General features: G+C 41.8%; 1 protein-coding gene across 4 annotated transcripts in view; it reads left to right on the top strand.

Moving 5' to 3' along the window:
* The first annotated feature begins 13,773 nt into the window (after positions 1-13,773).
* Positions 13,774-17,535, top strand: part of LOC140733573 (putative Polycomb group protein ASXL2) — a 195,953-nt gene continuing 192,191 nt past the window's right edge. For 2 of the 4 annotated variants that reach the window (XM_073057100.1, XM_073057098.1), the window contains exon 1: positions 13,775-14,001. In XM_073057100.1, the coding sequence (XP_072913201.1) occupies positions 13,945-14,001 (57 nt within the window). In that variant the 5' untranslated portion in view covers positions 13,775-13,944. Of the gene's footprint in view, positions 14,002-17,535 lie in introns of all 4 variants that reach the window. The other 2 variants (XM_073057103.1, XM_073057101.1) reach the window with 2 other exon arrangements.

Below are 17,535 nucleotides of genomic sequence, written 5' to 3'. Positions count from 1 at the left end.
TTGAAAAGAGGCGAAGCAATTATCAATAAAAAGATCTTCAAAATGTCTAATGCCCTTCCTATACCAATCATGGAAGGCTGAGTCATACGTAGTAGGCAAAAAAAGGTGATTATGTAAGATAGGGCTAGAAAAGGAAAAACCATGGAAACCATAAAATTTCCTAAACTGAGCCCATATACACAAAGTGTGTCTAACAAGAGGATTAACTATTAATCTGGACAAACTACTAGGGAGTACAGAGCCAAGAAGTGCAGAGATAGATAATTCTTTAGTGGAGCTCAACTCCATTGCCACCCAATTAGGGCACTCGGGTTGGCCATGGAAAAAAGACCAAAAGGTAGCACAACATATATTGGCTGCCCAATAATATAAACGAAAGTTAGGTAAAGCCATGCCACCCTCCTTTTTAGATTTTTGGAGATAAACTTTGTTAATTCTAGAGTGCTTATTCTTCCACAGATATGACAAAATAATAGAGTCTAAGGAATCAAAAAAAGATTTAGGAATAAAAATTGGGATTGATTGAAATAAATATAAAAGTTTAGGGAGAACATACATTTTAACAACATTAATACAACCTACCAAAGACATAGATAGAGGTGACCATTGTAACAGACTCTGTTTAATAGTATATGAAAGATTGGCAAAATTTTCACGAAAGAGATCTTTAAACTTCCTTGTGACTATGATCCCAAGATAAGTAAATTGATTGTGGACTACTTTAAAAGGAAGATCACAAAATGTTAATTCTTGTGCTTCTTTATTAATTGGGAAAAGTTCGCTCTTATGTAAATTAAGTTTATATCCAGAGAACTGGCTAAACTGGTCAAGAAGTGAAAACATTGGAGGTAAGGATGTAGACGGATTTGAAAGAAAAAGTAATAAGTCATCAGCATAAAGAGAAACTTTATGCTCAACACCCCCTCTCCAAATCCCGGTCAGTTCAGGACAATTTCGAAATGCTATCGCCAAAGGTTCTATAGCCAAATCAAAGAGAAAGGGACTTAAAGGGCATTCCTGACGGGTGCCACGTTTGAGGTTAAATAACTGGGATTTCTGAAAATTAGTTAAAACAGAGGCAGTAGGACACAAATACAGCAATTTGATCCAAGAGATAAAACTTTGACCGAAGTCAAATTTTTCTAAAACTGCAAAAAGGTAGTTCCACTCTATACGATCAAATGCTTTCTCCGCATCAAGGGAAATAACACATTCAGGAATCCCAGTTGGAGGTGAATATAAAATGTTAAATAAATGCCGAATGTTAAAAAAAAGGAAGACAGTTTTTAATAAAACCAGTTTGATCATCAGAAATAATAGAGGGAATAACAGTTTCTAATCTATAAGCCAAAACTTTGGCCAAGATTTTAACATCAACATTAAGCAATGAAATCGGCCTATACGAGGAACACTCTGTTGGGTCTTTACCCTTTTTTAATAAAAGAATAATAGAAGCCTCATTAAAAGAGGGTGGCAATTTGCCGTAGTTAAACGAGTCAGATAATACTGAGAGTAACAGAGGAGAGAGAAGTGAAGAGAATGATTTATAAAATTCTACGGGGAACCCATCAGGTCCGGGAGATTTCCCTGAGGACAATGCAGAAATTGCAGAAGATATTTCTTCTGATGATATAGGCACATTAAGTTTGGCTTTAAAATCAGATGAAAGCGAAGGAATATTCAGATTATTTAAAAAATGATCAATAGAGATATTGTCATTCAAAGATTCAGAGGAATAAAGTCGAGAATAGAAATTTTTAAATGCGTCATTGATTTCTAAGTGATCCGATGTAAGGTCTCCATTCTCCTTCCGGATCTTTGTAATATGTTGTTTGGCTTTGGAACGCCTCAGCTGATTGGCTAGAAATTTGTACATGCATCATCTTTGAGTCTAATTGAAAACAACTTGTACAATTCACACTGGAAAATGAACAAACGTTTCTGGACCGAACTTTCATTGTGACACATTTTCAGGTGCACAGCTAAAAGCATGTTAAACTGCAGCACAACACCAAAAAGAGATTACTTTTGGATCTCATTTTACAAATGTTTATGTTTTCCGAGGTGCACTGTGCAATTTTACTAATTTCCTTGCTGGCAGCAGTCCTTAGATGCAATGGATTACAGAACAAGATGGTGTTATGATACCAGCCCCCTCCTTTGTGAGAATTGCAAGAGCCCTAGGGAAAGGGGGGTCAATGACCCAAGAGAGAGAGCAAGAGAGAGAGAGAGACAGGCTGAATGGACACAGGAAATGGAAAGACAGCGACGTGCTGGATACTGCATTCCACTGGGACAAAAGCTGGTGACTGTGGCATTGTTCTCAGGAGACACCTGGGAACTGCAGACGTGCCAACTCGCAGGGACATTGTAAAGCCCTCGGGCAAAGTGGGCTGGTTGAGAGAGATTGCATCACCTGCAACCTGATTGACACCTGAGATCCCGTGAGGCAGTATAAAGGGTCTGAAAGAGGACGACCCTCAGACGCACCAAGGAGACACCAAGAAGCACGATAACGCTTCCCGTGGGAACGGGAAGCCATTTTGAAGTAAGCCACGTGCGTTAAATTCCGAATGCGGGGTTTGTGGCTAGAACCAACGGAAGATCGCTTTTAACTAACAACGGGGAAGATCGCTCCCCTGATTCCCTGGATGTTTTGGGCAAGTTTTTCCGTTTATCTCTCTCTCTCTCCAACACGTGAAACCAAAAGGGAAAAGCCTGCAGACTTCAGAGTGACTCTTTATATTTCCAATTGGACTCAGTATTATACCCTAGACAACGAAAGAGCTTATTTCTGAGTGATTATTAATGTACCTGCGTTTTAGATTGAGTATTGACGCATGTTATCTGAATGTTTGTACTAACCTTAATTTTTGTGCCCCTTTATTAATAAAACTTTTGAAAATAGTACCATTGGACTTCAACTGACATATCTATCTTTGCTGGTAAGTGAAACCAGTTACTGGTTTCATAACAAGTGGGGTTCTCGTCTCGGGATTTGACACCAAAAAGGGGGAGGTCAGTCAATTGGGATTGTAAGTCAAAAAAAAAAATAATTTGGATCTGGTACGCAGGTAGCCAGACAGAAAAAACCAGCAAAGATGGACGTGTGTGAATTTATGAAAAACGCGACTGTGGCGGCGCTAGAGGTGAGCACCAAATCAGACTTGTTAAATTTGGCGAAGGGGTTAGAGGTGGAAAACGAGCAGGATCAAGCTGAGAGGCAAAGACAGCATGAAATTCGGATCAGAGAGTTAGCAGCAGCCGAGAGAGCGGCAGCGGGGAGAGAAAGAGAGAGGGAGGAGCTAAGGAGAGAGCGGTTTAATGTTAGTCGGGAGCTGAGAGTAGTACCTCCGTTCGAAGAGACGGATGTTGATAGTTATTTCTTGCTTTTTGAAAAGGTGGCAGTGAACCAGAAGTGGCCACAAGAGCAGTGGGTCGCGTTGTTACAAAGTGTGTTAGCAAGAGGGAGGATTTGGGCAGCCATGATGCCGACCCGCCGACCGGCGAGTACGGTGGCCCCGCCCCTAGAGTCCCAAAGCTATCGCGCATGCGCGGTCACTCGCAGCCTGTCGGAAAAAGCGGCTGAGAAAGAGGACAGTTTAAATGAAGCCAGCAGTGATCTGGCCAAGATGTTTTTACCGACCCTGTACCATGAGGGTTCCGAGGGTGGTAAAACAGAAAGCAGTAAAGTAAAAGGGGGTAAGGGAGAGGAAATAGCCCTGCCCTTAGTGAAGAGAAAGGTCCTAGAGGTAGGAACTAAAGTTGAGAAACGGATAAAGTTGTTAAAATGTCCAGAGTTGGACATGGTTAATCTGTCTGGTTTGGCAGAATTGTTTGAAGAAGTTCAGAGTTCTAAAGGTGTTCTCGATGGTCCCGAGAGTGAAATGAGGGCAGTCTTAGAGAGGAAGGGTATCCTTGCTGTGGAGAAGTCAGCTGAAATGGCCGAGGAGGTTGTTTCAGCTCGCAGGGTTGCGCCTTCCCCAACGGGGGGCTGCCTAGAGAGTAACTGGAAGGATCGGGGGACGTTAGAATTTGAAAAAGGTACGGGTATTGAAAGCCTGGAAGGGGCCAATGTCCCGTTTGAGTGTGTCCAAGATGGGGGCGCACGTGGTGCTGAACCTGGTAACAGAGCTCAGGGGAAGTCTGAGGTGTTTGATTCAGGGGGACGGGGCGGCCGTCTTTGTGGATCAGATAGGGTTGGTTCAGTAGGAAAAGGGTTAACCTTGGTAACCGTGGGAAGTGTGAGTTCCACGGTGTTTGTATTCGAGAGTGGGGCCAAGGTTAATGCCGAATTTAAGGGGGGAATGAGGATTGTTATTGAAGGAAACGGAAAGTCTGTAGTTCCCAAGTCGAAGGAAGAAATTTTAAACCTGGCAGATCGCTCACAGAGTGAGTCGGGAAATAGCGGGGCCCCCCACTCTATTGTTACGCCAGGGTGGGGTGTGAAGAGGTTGCATTCGAAATGCTACCTGAAAGAGGAGTTGGAATTAAAAACAAATAGCCTGAAGGGTCTTGACAGTTTGGGGCATGGTGTTGAAAAAAATAGCCCCGATGAACGAGGCGGGCGGGAGTTCACCACGCCAAATTACTCAAAGTCCCAACGGGGGGACTCGCCAGAAAAGAGGTGACGGTTAATGGGGATGCCATTTTTTTTAAACAGCAAAGCAGGTTTTACGGGTTGCGCCAAAGCCTGTGAATAATAAAGACAGACCTTTGGAGACCTGCCGGCGAAGTAAACCGACCGAAACGATTAGTATTCGCATAAACTTTTGTAGATGCACCTAAGCTAAGATCACACCTCCGCAGTTTTGTTGCTGAAAACAATAAATAAATAGGTGGTTATTGAATTGAAGTCTGATGTTACAAGACTTTAGTACGGTACGCAATGTTAAGATATTAACTAAAGGGGCACTGTACTTGTTACCTGTTTAGATGCTGACTTGAATGCATAACTGTATTACTCTGTAGTGAAAAGAAAAGCTTCAGTATTGTATTAGATTCAAAATTTCTGTAAGACTGTACCACTCTGGGTTTTAACCGCTGGTAAAAACCTTTTTAAGAGGGGAGGTGTTATGATACCAGCCCCCTCCTTTGTGAGAATTGCAAGAGCCCTAGGGAAAGGGGGGTCAATGACCCGAGAGAGAGAGCAAGAGAGAGAGAGAGACAGGCTGAATGGACACAGGAAATGGAAAGACAGCGACGTGCTGGATACTGCATTCCACTGGGACAAAAGCTGGTGACTGTGGCATTGTTCTCAGGAGACACCTGGGAACTGCAGACGTGCCAACTCGCAGGGACATTGTAAAGCCCTCGGGCAAAGTGGGCTGGTTGAGAGAGATTGCATCACCTGCAACCTGATTGACACCTGAGATCCCGTGAGGCAGTATAAAGGGTCTGAAAGAGGACGACCCTCAGACGCACCAAGGAGACACCAAGAAGCACGATAACGCTTCCCGTGGGAACGGGAAGCCATTTTGAAGTAAGCCACATGCGTTAAATTCCGAATGCGGAGTTTGTGGCTAGAACCAACGGAAGATCGCTTTTAACTAACAACGGGGAAGATCGCTCCCCTGATTCCCTGGATGTTTTGGGCAAGTTTTTCCGTTTATCTCTCTCTCTCTCCAACACGTGAAACCAAAAGGGAAAAGCCTGCAGACTTCAGAGTGACTCTTTATATTTCCAATTGGACTCAGTATTATACCCTAGACAACGAAAGAGCTTATTTCTGAGTGATTATTAATGTACCTGCGTTTTAGATTGAGTATTGACGCATGTTATCTGAATGTTTGTACTAACCTTAATTTTTGTGCCCCTTTATTAATAAAACTTTTGAAAATAGTACCATTGGACTTCAACTGACATATCTATCTTTGCTGGTAAGTGAAACCAGTTACTGGTTTCATAACAAGGGAAAATCTTTGGGGGTGGTGCGGTTGGTGCATTGGTCTGCAGAAGAGCTGTGGAACTACAGGATAACACATCAAAGGGAGTATCTTTGAAAAAATTGTGTTTTTGATCATGATGTGCATCAGGCCATAAGACACAGTAGCAGAATTAAGCCATTCAGCCCATCCAGTCTGTTCTGCCATTCCATCATGGCTGATTTATTCCCCTTTTCAACCCCATTCTTCTGTCTTCTCCCCATAACCTTGACACCTTCAAGATCCAATTAACTTCTGCTTTAAATATACGTAATAACTTGGTCTTCAAAGCTGGCTGTGGCAATGAATTCACTACTGTCTCAGTAAACAAATTCCTCCATCTCTGTTCGAAAGGGATGCCCTTCTATTCTGAGGCTGTGCCCTCTGGTCCTAGACACCCCTATGATAGAAAACATTCACTCCATGTCTACTCTATCTTGGCCTTTCAGTAATCAATGGATTTCAATGATTTCTGAACTCCATCCAATACAGGCCCATATCCTTAAAATGCTTCTCATACATTAACCCTTTCATTCCTGGGATCATTCTTGTGAACCTCCTTTGGACCCTCTCCAATAGCAGCACATCCTTTCTTAGATGAGGTGCCCAAAATTGCTCACAATATTTCAAGTGCAATCTGACCAATGTCTCATAAAGCCTCAGCGTTACATCCTTGCTCTTATATTCTAGTCCTCTTAAAATTAATATTAACATTGTATTTGCCTGCCTTCCCACTGATTCAACCTTCAATTTAACCTTAAGGGAATCCTGCACAAGGACTCTCAAGTCCCTTTGCACTTCTGATTTCTGAAATTTTTCTCATTTAGAATGGGCCTATTTTTAGGCTCACTCTATAGCCAGCAGATAGATCTGATATACTCTGTTTTGCATTATCAAATTGCCCAAGTGTTCCTGCAAAAGGCATGTATCATTTGATTTGCATTTTCATGTAACTTCGCCTTTAATTCAGGCAGGTTTGGCAGGAACATGTCACTCTTTCCAGCTCAGATGGAGACAGGAGTCAGGATGCTTCATGTTGAAATATGTTTTAATTACTCTTTTACGGTTACAATGATTCCACTCTCAAGTTACAGGAGCAACAGCTCATATTCCATCTGGATAGCCTCCAACCTGATGGCATGAACATCAATTTTTCTAACTTCCGGTAATTTCTACCCACTTCTCCTTCTTTGTTTTTTCATTCCCCATATGGCTCCCCTCTCATCTCTTCTCTTTTCTCATCTGTTCATCACCCCTGTCTTGTTCCCCTCCTCCCCTTTGTTCTGTGGTCCACTGTCCTCGCTTTTCAGACTCTTTATTCTTCATCCCTTTAGCTCCTCCACATAGCAGCCCTTAACTTCTCACTTTAAATCCCCTACCCACCCACCTTCCCCCTGACATGGTCTCATCTATCACCTGCCAGCTTCCCCTCCCTACCCCTTATTATTCTGGTATCTTTCCCCTTCCTTTCCAGTTCTGTTGAATGGCTGTGGCCTGAAGTGTTGACTGTTTATTCTTCTCAATTGATGTTGCCTAATCTGCTAAGTTTCTCTAGCATTATGTACAGTGGCATGCAAAAGTTTGGGCACCCCTGGTCAAAATTTCTGTTACCGTGAATAGCTAAGCGAGTAAAGGTTGAACTGATTTCCAAAAGGCATGAAGTTAAAGATGACACATTTCTTTAATATTTTAAGCAAGATTACTTTTTTTATTTCCATCTTTTAGTTTCAAAATAACAAAAGGGCCCGAAGCAAAAGTTTGGGCATCTTGCATGGTCAGTACTTAGTAACACCACCTTAGGCAAGTATCACAGCTTGTAAATGCTTTCTGTAGCCAGAGTCTTTCAGTTCTTGTTTGGGGGATTTTCACCCATTCTTCCTTGCAAAAGGCTTCTAGTTCTGTGAGATTCTTGGGCTGTCTTGCATGCACTGCTCTTTTGAGGTCTATTCGCAGAGTTTCGATGATGTTTAGGTCAGGGGACTGTAGGGCCATGGCAAAACCTTCAGCTTGTACCTCTTCAGGTAGTCCATTGTGGATTTTGAGGAGTGTTTGGGATCATTATCCTGTTGTAGAAGCCATCCTCTTTTCAACTTCAGCTTTTCTACTCACGGTGTGATGTTTGCTTCCAGAATTTACTGGTATCTAATTAAATTCATTCTTCCCTCTACCAGTGAAATGTTCCTCGTGCTACTCACTGAAACAAAAGCCCAAAGCATGATCGATCTATCCCCGTGCTTCATAGTTGGAGAGGCATTCTTTTCATGAAATTCTGCACCCTTTTTTCTCCAAACATACCTTTGCTCATTGCGGCCAAAAAGTTCTATTTTAACTTCATCAGTCCACAGGACTTGTTTCCAAAATGTATCAGGCTTGTTTAGATGTTCCTTTGCAAACTTCTGACGCTGAAAGGTCGAATAGGTTACAGAGAAAGGTTGAAGAGGTTAGGACATTATTCCCTGGAGTGTAGAAGAATGAGGGGAGATTTGATAGAGGTATATAAAATTATGATGGGTATAGATAGAGTGAATGCAAGCAGGCTTTTTCCACTGAGGCTAGGGGAGAAAAAAAAACAGAGGGCATGGATGAAGGGTGAAAAGTTTAAAGGGAACATGGTGGGGGGGGGGGCTTCTTTACACAGAGTGGTGTGAGTGTGGAATGAGCTGCCAGATGAAGTGGTAAATGTGGGCTCATTTTTAACATTTAATAAAAACTTGGACAGGTACATGGATGAGAGGTATATGGGGGTATATGGGCCTGGTGCAGGTCAGTGGGACTAGGCAGAAAAGTGGTTCGGCATAGCCAAGAAGGGTCAAAAGGCTTGTTTCTATGCTGTAATGTTCTATGGTTCTATGAATTTTGTGGTGAGGACACAGGAAAGGTTTTTTTCTGATGACTCTTCCATGAAGGTCATATTTGTGCAGGTGTCGCTGCACAGTAGAACAATGCATCACTACTCTAGAGTCTGCTAAATCTTCCTGAAGGTCTTTTGCAGTCAAATGGGTGTTTTGATTTGCCTTTCTAGCAATCCTACAAGCAGTTCTCTGGGAAAGTTTTCTTGGTCTTCCAGACCTCAACTTGACCTTCACCATTCCTGTTAACTGCCATTTCTTAATTAAGTTACGAACTGAGGAAACGGCTACCTGAAAACACTTTGCTATCTTCATATAACCTTCTCCTGCTTTGTGGGCATCATTTATTTTAATTTTCAGAGTGCTAGGCAGCTGCTTAGAGGAGCCCATGGCTGCTGATTGTTGGGACAAGGTTTGAGGAGTCAGGATATTTATAAAGTTTTGAAATTTGCTTCACCTAGCCTTTCCTCACGATGACTGTGAACAAGCCATAGACCTAACAAGCTAATTAAGGTCTGAGACCTTGGTAAAAGTTATCTGAGAGCTCAAATCTCTTGAGGTGCCCAAACTTTGCATGGTGCTCCTTCCCTTTTTTCACTCTAAAATTGTACAAAACAAAAATAATGCACTAATTTTGCTTAAAATGTTGAAAAGAATGTTTCATCTTTAACTTTATGTCTTTTGGAGATCAGTTCATCTTCTACTCACTTAACTATTCACAGTAACAGAAATTTTGACCAGGGTTGCCCAAACTTTTGCATGCCACTGTATGTGTTACTCTGGATTTCCAGTATCTGCAGAATTCCTTTCTATTTCTGAATCATAAGACTGTCTGTGTGGAGTTTGCATGTTCTCCCTGACTGTGTGGGTGCTACATTTCAAGTTCTGTTCAAGTTTGCATGTATATCGCCAAATGAAACAATGTTCCTCTGGATCAAGGTGTGCAACATAGTTTATAGAACTCATACTACAGTGATCATTCTAATGACATGTTGGTCCTTACGTTAATTGACTACTATAAATTACACCCAGTGTAGCTGGCTTTGGGGAGAGTCAGCAGAATCCCAGTGTCAGTCTTCTCTTGCTTCAAACAACATTTCTTTTCATGTGGATGCATTATTTCTTCTTGGCACTTAACCCTGCAAGCAGCCAAAGTGCTGCACCTGCCCATTAACCTCTTCTCTCACCTCTTTTTAGGCCCCCAAACAGTCCTTCCAGATGAGGCAACACCACCTACAAATCTGTGGGAGTTGTCTATTGTATCTAGTGCTCCTGATTCGACCTCCTCTAATTTGGTGAGACCTGTTGTAAATTGGGACATAGCTTCATCAAATACTCTGCTCCATCCGCCAAAAGTGGAACTTTCTGGTGGCCAAACGTTTTAATTCTGATTCCCATTCCATTCTGACATATCAGTCCACAGCCTCCTTTTGTGCCACAATGAGGCCATAAAAAGTTAGAGGAGCAACACCTTATATTCCATGTAGCCTCCAACCTGATGGCATGAACATCAATTTCTCCTTCCAGTAAAAAAGATACCCTCCCCCTCCCTTCTTCTCTTATTCCCCACTCTGGTCTCTTACCTCTTCTGATTTGCTTACCTCCTTCCCTTCCTTCCATCATCCACTCTCCTCTCCTATCAGATTCCTTCTTCTATTGCCCTTTACCTTTCCTACCCACCTAGATCCACCAATCACCTTCTAGCTATCCTCCTTCTCCTACCCTCATCTCTATATTCTAGCATCTTTCCCCTTCCTTTCCATTCTTGAAGAAGGGTCTTGGTGCAAAATGTTGACTGTTTATTCATTTCCATAGATGCTACCTGACCTGCTAAGTTCCTCCAGCATTTTGTTTGTGTTGCTTTGGATTTCCATTTTCTGCAGACTTTCTTGTACTTATGCATTGTTTTATATTGTCTTTGTCACAATCCACTCAGACAAAAGTTGCAGTCTGCAGTGTGTCATTTGCCATTGGCAATCAAGATGAATTTGTACTTGACAAGATGATCCTGCTAAACTGAGCTTCTCAGTTACTCAAAAGAAGTTTTCAATAGAAGTGCCAAGTGTTTGAAGATCCATGTTTTTTGCTCTGCTTGGTTTATACTTATGACTATGAGGCTAAGTACAGCTTCAATGCCATATTTAAGTTTGTAGATGACACCACTGTTGTTGGCCGAGGGAGACTGAAAATGTGGCTGAGTAGTGCCACACCAACAACCTTTCACTGTACATCAGCAAAATCAAAGAGCTGATTATTGACTGCAAGAGAAGGAAACCAGAAGTCCATGAGCCAGTCCTCATCAGGGGATCAGAGGTGGAGAGGGTCAGCAACTTTGAATTCCTTGACGTTATCATTTCAGAGGATTTGTCCTGGGTCCAGTACATAAGTTCCATTATAAAGTCCTCCCCACCATTGAATGTGGCTACAAGGAGAGCTGTCACAGGGAAGCAGCAACCTTCATCAAGTCCCCCACCAGGTCATGCTCTCTGCTTCACTGCTGATATCAGGAAGGGGGTATAGGAGCCTCAGGACCCATGCCAACAGGTTCAGGAACAGTTATTACCCACAACTATCAGTCTCTTGAACTAGAGTAGACTTCGGTCACTCCAACAATGAACTGATTGAATCCTTTTTCATGTGCAATTTTTCAGTGATTATGCATTTCTTTGCATTTACTATGAAAGCCCACAAAAATGAGTTGTAGGCTAGCATGTGGTGACAATATCGCACTTTGATAATAAATTTACTTTGATTTCTTTGAACTTTGACAAATTGGTAGCTATACTGCCTGCCTGCAAAATTTTGAAATTTTGGCAGTTATCTTGATTTTGCAGCTGAAGTATGGTTCATTGCTTGGAAGTATTGGAATTATGAGAAAAAGCTGAAGTAACTTGTGCACATTTCTGTCTCACTGGGCAAATTCCAACTGTGGGTCAGTAAACAGCTGTTCCTAATATACCAGAAGGATGGTTGTCAAAACACAATCATTTTTATTTCAATATTTCAGTGGATGTAATGTTATTAGAATTTCTTAAGTAAGGAGTGTAGTGGCGGTATCATAACAAACGGCCCACACAAAACACACTTATCAGTGAAAAGAACCTGCAGTGCAAACTTCAGTTTTGAAACTGCCCACATGCACAGGCACTTCTGCTTGTGAAAAAATGGTCAGTGTGCATTCATGATTTAAGCTGCAAACACATTTTAATCTTTAAAAAAAACTCTCAAGTACATAAACAAACTTAAATAAAAAAAGATACATTAGTACAAATCTTCTACCAATTCATTGTTGGGACTAATGGAAGTCCACGTTTCCAGTGGCAGCATTTAGAGCAAGCTGGAGTTGTCATTTTCTGTCTAGGCTGGCTGACTGTGGATGTCTCTGTCTGTTCTAATGGATTGCTCATTGATCTTCTGCAGACCTCCTGACCCTCAGTCTGGGAAATCTGCCCACTGAATCTGTGCCATTTTAAACTAGGCACAAGCGCAACAGTCTCCAACAAATGGAATAGAGGCCACCTGGTTCCAAGAGAAAGGTAAAACAACTCCATTTTTAATATTTACTAAAAATTACTTTCAATGCTTAATTGATATATTCAGAATCAGAATTAGCATCACTGGCATATGTAATGATATTTGTTAACTTTGTGGCCGCAGTACAATGCAATACGTTATAATCGAGAGAAAAAGATTGTCAATTACAGTAAATATACACATATATAAATAATTAAGTAATGCAAAAATAGGAAATAAAAAATGGGTTCAATGTATATTCAGTAATCTGATGGCAAAAGGGAAGAAGCTGTTCCTGAATGGTTGAGTTTGTGCCTTCAGGCTTCTGTACCGCCCTCCTGATTGTAGCAATGAAAAGAGGGCACGTCCTAAGTGGTGGGGGTCCTTAATGCCGTATGGTCACTTTCTTGAGGCACCGCTCCTGGATTCTACAGAGGCTTGTGTCCATGACTGAGATGACTAATTTTACAAGTCTCTGCAGCTTATTTCGATCCTGTACAGTAGCCCTTCTCCATACCAGTGATGCAGTTATGTATAGATGTGTTTTTCAATTAGCATAACTTTTTTGTTTCAGATCTCTTGACTGTTACTGCATTTTTGAAAATATCAAAGACCAGCTTCATGGCCCATGAATTAGGGTTGGAGCCTATCCATCAAAGGTCCTGTGGCTCTCAGCAAAATTCTGCACACTGGGCCACAGTGGAGCAACCCAGCATAATGTGCCTCTGTAATAGATAACTTTAATGAAAATAATATGGTTGGTGTTCTGTTGACTGATTTTCATTAAAGTTATCTATTATCTCTCCTCTGGAGTTCTCAAACAATGTGTAGATAGGGATGTCACCACAAATTCGGAGTATACAGACGTGAAAAGGAATGCTTGTTTATTTCCAAGGCAGAACACTTAACCAAAATACATGGCTTCAACTCCAGACGGCATTTATATACCAATCAACAAACGCAGACAGACCTTGCGTGTGGTGGAGGGCGGGAACGGGTTGGGATTTACGTGTGCACGATTTCATGCTCGGTCGGTTGGCCTCTATGTTGTTTTTTTCAGCCGCCCCGGGCCTAACCCGCGTCAAGAGAAAGAGAAGAAAATTTGCATCCAATTTCCAACAACCAGCAGCTCGGCGGCCCGAGCCGGACCCCCCACCCACTCACTGTGGCTGCGTTCCCCGGCGCGCTGTCATCCCTGCGAGGTTACTTCCTGTTTCACTGTAGGCACACGACGGCCCGGGGGCTCATGCGGGACGGGGGCGGGGGCGGGGGCGCCGCCGACCTCGGCACCGAGACCCGACACGCTCCGTGCATGCCACCCTCCGCCGGTGAAGCGGGGGATGGGGCCGGGGCCGGGGCCGGCGCCGGGCGCGGGGTCAGAGGGCTGCCCCGGGGTGTGATGTTATTTCCTGCCTTACTGTACATGACGTGTTGGCACTCGGGCCGGGCCGTGGGTCTCCGCGTCATGTGAGCCTGTTGTACAGTAAGAGCCAGCGGCAGCAGCAACATGGCAGCGGCGCTCGCACCCTGAGAGCCTGGGCGGGCTGTCACTCAGCGACCAAACACAGCGCTCGCGCTCCATTACTCAGCTCCCCCTCCTCCTTCCTCCTCCACTCGCGGAGTCTCTATAACCTTCAGCAAGTGTCAGCCTTTCCGACATGAAGGAGAAACAGAAGAAAAAGAAAGGGCGAACCTGGGCGGAGGCAGCACGAACGGTAAAAAAAAAACAACACAACAGAAATAATTGCAGCGTTAGTTTTGTCTTTCTGCGTTTTTCTCCCCCCTTTTTGGCAAAAGGGAATTTGAAACTTTGCTAGTGATTGCGTGGGCGAGCGTGAGTGTATGTGTATGAGTTCATGACCTACTGCTGCAATCATTTACTGTCAGGGCCTCCTGTAGGCCGGGGAATTATTTCTTTTAAATTAATCGATTGTGGGTGTCCAGGCTAATGGTCCAGCCACCCAGTTTGGAGTTGTCAGTTGGAAGTTCGCCCTTTTTTAATGTTTTGGAAGCACCTTGTGCAATATTCATTCTGGGAAATAAAATGCTAACCCGGCACACACATTAATGGGACAGACAGATAAGAGCTGTTAATGGCTTTCATTTGCAAGATAGTCTTTTTGTAAACTTTTTTTTAAAAAAATAGGCATTTATATGATTTCTCCGCTAATGCATCAGGTGAGCGTGCAAACTCGATGTGTTTATGTGGGTGACATAAATGGTTAGGTTGAACCAGTAATCCTGTTTTGCTTTGCACAAGTAGTAATTCACTAATTATGTTATTGACATGATTATATGAGGTTGACATCTAATACTGTTAAAAAGTTGAGATACATGAAACAGATAAACAGGGAAGGATCTTTGAGATATTTTAACATTTCACCCTCTGCAGCACTATGGTTGCCTGAAATGATACACATGCTTAAATACATTTTAAGAATTGAGGATATAATAGTTTTTTGAAGAACTAATCCTTGTGGCTCCATGTTCGTGGATCCTTCTGCCGGAAATTACGACTGAAGTTGGCCTTCTGGGAAAACCAGGATTAGAGGTCCAGGATAATTGGATGTGTGTGTGGTAAAGTATTTCAGTCTCACTTTGAAGTTGTGCATTCTGGCTTTTTAAATCTTCATCATATTTTCTGTATTTGTGAAGTACATCAATGCAAACTGCCTATGTTCTGATCGCATATCCTTGCCAGTACTGGCAGTAATGTTTATTTGCAACACAATTTTACATGAGCATTTTATATTATAAACATGAATATAGAAATTAATGGTAGAATTGGAAGTACACGAATGTCCAAACATTATCAAAGCATGGTTCTAGTCATACTTTTTGTATTTGCACTGTTGTATTACTAGTCCATAGTGCTGAGAGTTGCACCATATAAAGTAAGTTTGAGCTAAAACTTAACCAGATAATAAGGTAACAATCCCCTGCCCCTCATGAGCAGTGGGAAGTTGCACCTATTGCAGAGCTGCAGTACACTTTGTAGCAATCAAACTGAACCAATCACAACCCACAATTTCAATTTGATGCCCAGTCAGGCATCTTCCTGTAGATTCCAGGAAATGAAATAATGGAGGGTTTGTGATCTTGCTCTGGAGCTGTGCAATTAAGAAAGACCCAAGTATCATGTTAATAATGAGAATTTGCTACTTTGTTGTATGTACGGTAAAATGGACCATGGATTGAAGTCTAGTTATTGAGCTGTGCAATATTTTTCAGTACTCTGCAGTAAGCTCATCAGCTGCATTTCTTCTGCATTTGAAACTTCACCATTAGTATATGTGGTATGCTCTAAGTTTACTGTATTTTTTGTTTGGCTTGACTACAATTTTTGGAGATGATCTTACATAGTTTCTGATTGGATTTGCAGAATAATCTATATCCCACTTTGACCATTGGTATTATTAAGGATTCTGAAAAGTTATGCTGTCTTGAACAGAGTGGTAGAAAATATGGACTTACACATGATTCATTTTTCAGGAGCTTTATGCTAAATTCTGTAGCATATTGAATATTGAAATTAGATTAACTGAGTTCTGGGAAAAAGTTTAATAACACTGATTAAATGTGGCTTTGCTGATGGATTGTTCATTGGAAATGTGTCTTGAATGGGACTCCAATTGGAATGATGTTCACTCCATTACTTTCAACATGGATACCTAGCAATAAGATAAAAGAAAGCTGGAATGGAGAGGCTTACACATTTCTCCATGTTCAAATGGGCTTTACAATGATTATCTTAGAATTACCAAATAAACTTGGAATGCCATAGTCATTAAATGTTTTTATGTCATGGATAAAGAGAAATGCATGGGAGGGATTTTTTTTAAAAATCCAACAAATCTTAGCCAAGAATTTTATTGAAGATAAATATGTATTACATTCAGTTTCAAACTGATAGATATTATGTTTTGGTGGTAGTAAATCTGTAGTGGGCGTTAATAAGAATTTATAAACTGAGTGAGTGAAAATGGGTGAACGATTCTCCATATTGTTTTGCACCCTCAAACTTGTGATGCTTCATATTGCTCATTGTTGTAGTCAGAACGCTCTACATTTATGTAGTCAGACTTCTTCAGCTCAACATTGTTATTTCCTTGCCCCAAGGAAGCAAACATAAAGGGGTAATTAAAAATTGAGAATCATTTGCAATTTTTCCAAGACAAAATTGAGTTAATGCATATGTCTAAGAATTTTTATACCTTGTTGGTTCAATTGACATAGCTTAGCTGAAGTAATCTGCATCTCAACAACCAGCTCTGAAATTGGAGGTTGATATTGTCGTCTTGTTTTTGTAAACCCAAGTCACAGATAATTCCTTTGACAGGCACAGCACAAGTCTCATGAGTTGGGTTTGGCAAAATGGTGCACTGTGCCTGAGTAATGTCAGTGAGCAGTCAGCAAGAGTTTTGTGGTCTACTGATTGCAGATTCATGTTAATTGTTATATAGCTCCATTTCACTTGGTGGGCTCTTGACCATGTGAATTGTGTACCTTGCAGATGATCAAAGGGATCTATTTCCCCTTTGACCCAGCTTTGTTGTCTTAATGTCCTCATTGACATTGTTATGTGTTAGGAGTTGCCCCAACACATGCCTTGCATGTGGCTACAGCTGTAGTGCTGTCTTCCCATGTTGCTCTGAGAAAGCTGGTGAATTTTGATGGTGGTGTGTCCATGAAGAAGGTACCTGTGACCCTGTGTGCAACAGCTCTCCTGATGTTTTGATGCAGAAACTCTAGACATTTGTGGACTTGGATAGCCATTGATGATTCTGCAGCTGTCATTCAGCACTGGTCAATTGTTTTCGTTTGACAGAGCATTCCCAACAGGGCAGGTATGCTTACTCTACAGTGGTATATAAGAGGATGAGAGCACCATTTCCAAACATGGATGGCCTTCCGTTTGAAGTTCTTTGTTGTAGTAATGCAAAAGCAGTAGCTGGATTACTTGCCACCTTTCACTTTTCTAATGAGAACACAGCCAATTTACATATAACTCACAACTTGTAATCATTCTAATGAATCTGTCTCCGTTGTTTGAATGGATGCACTGCACCAGAGGGCTATGTAGTATTTCAAGTACAGGAACATTGGTAATTCGCAAATGGCTAATTGCATAAGGAAATCAAATCGATATTATCTCTGCCATACAATTTCACCATCTGGTTAGCTTCATTTATTGTTGTAGGACATTGTAATAGTTTTGATTATCATCAAGCTCTCTTGTACCTGGATAA

This window comes from Hemitrygon akajei, chromosome 9 (genome assembly GCF_048418815.1).
Source record: "Hemitrygon akajei chromosome 9, sHemAka1.3, whole genome shotgun sequence".
Taxonomy (NCBI): Eukaryota; Metazoa; Chordata; class Chondrichthyes; order Myliobatiformes; family Dasyatidae; genus Hemitrygon; species Hemitrygon akajei.
This window is presented reverse-complemented; position numbering and strand designations above follow the sequence as displayed.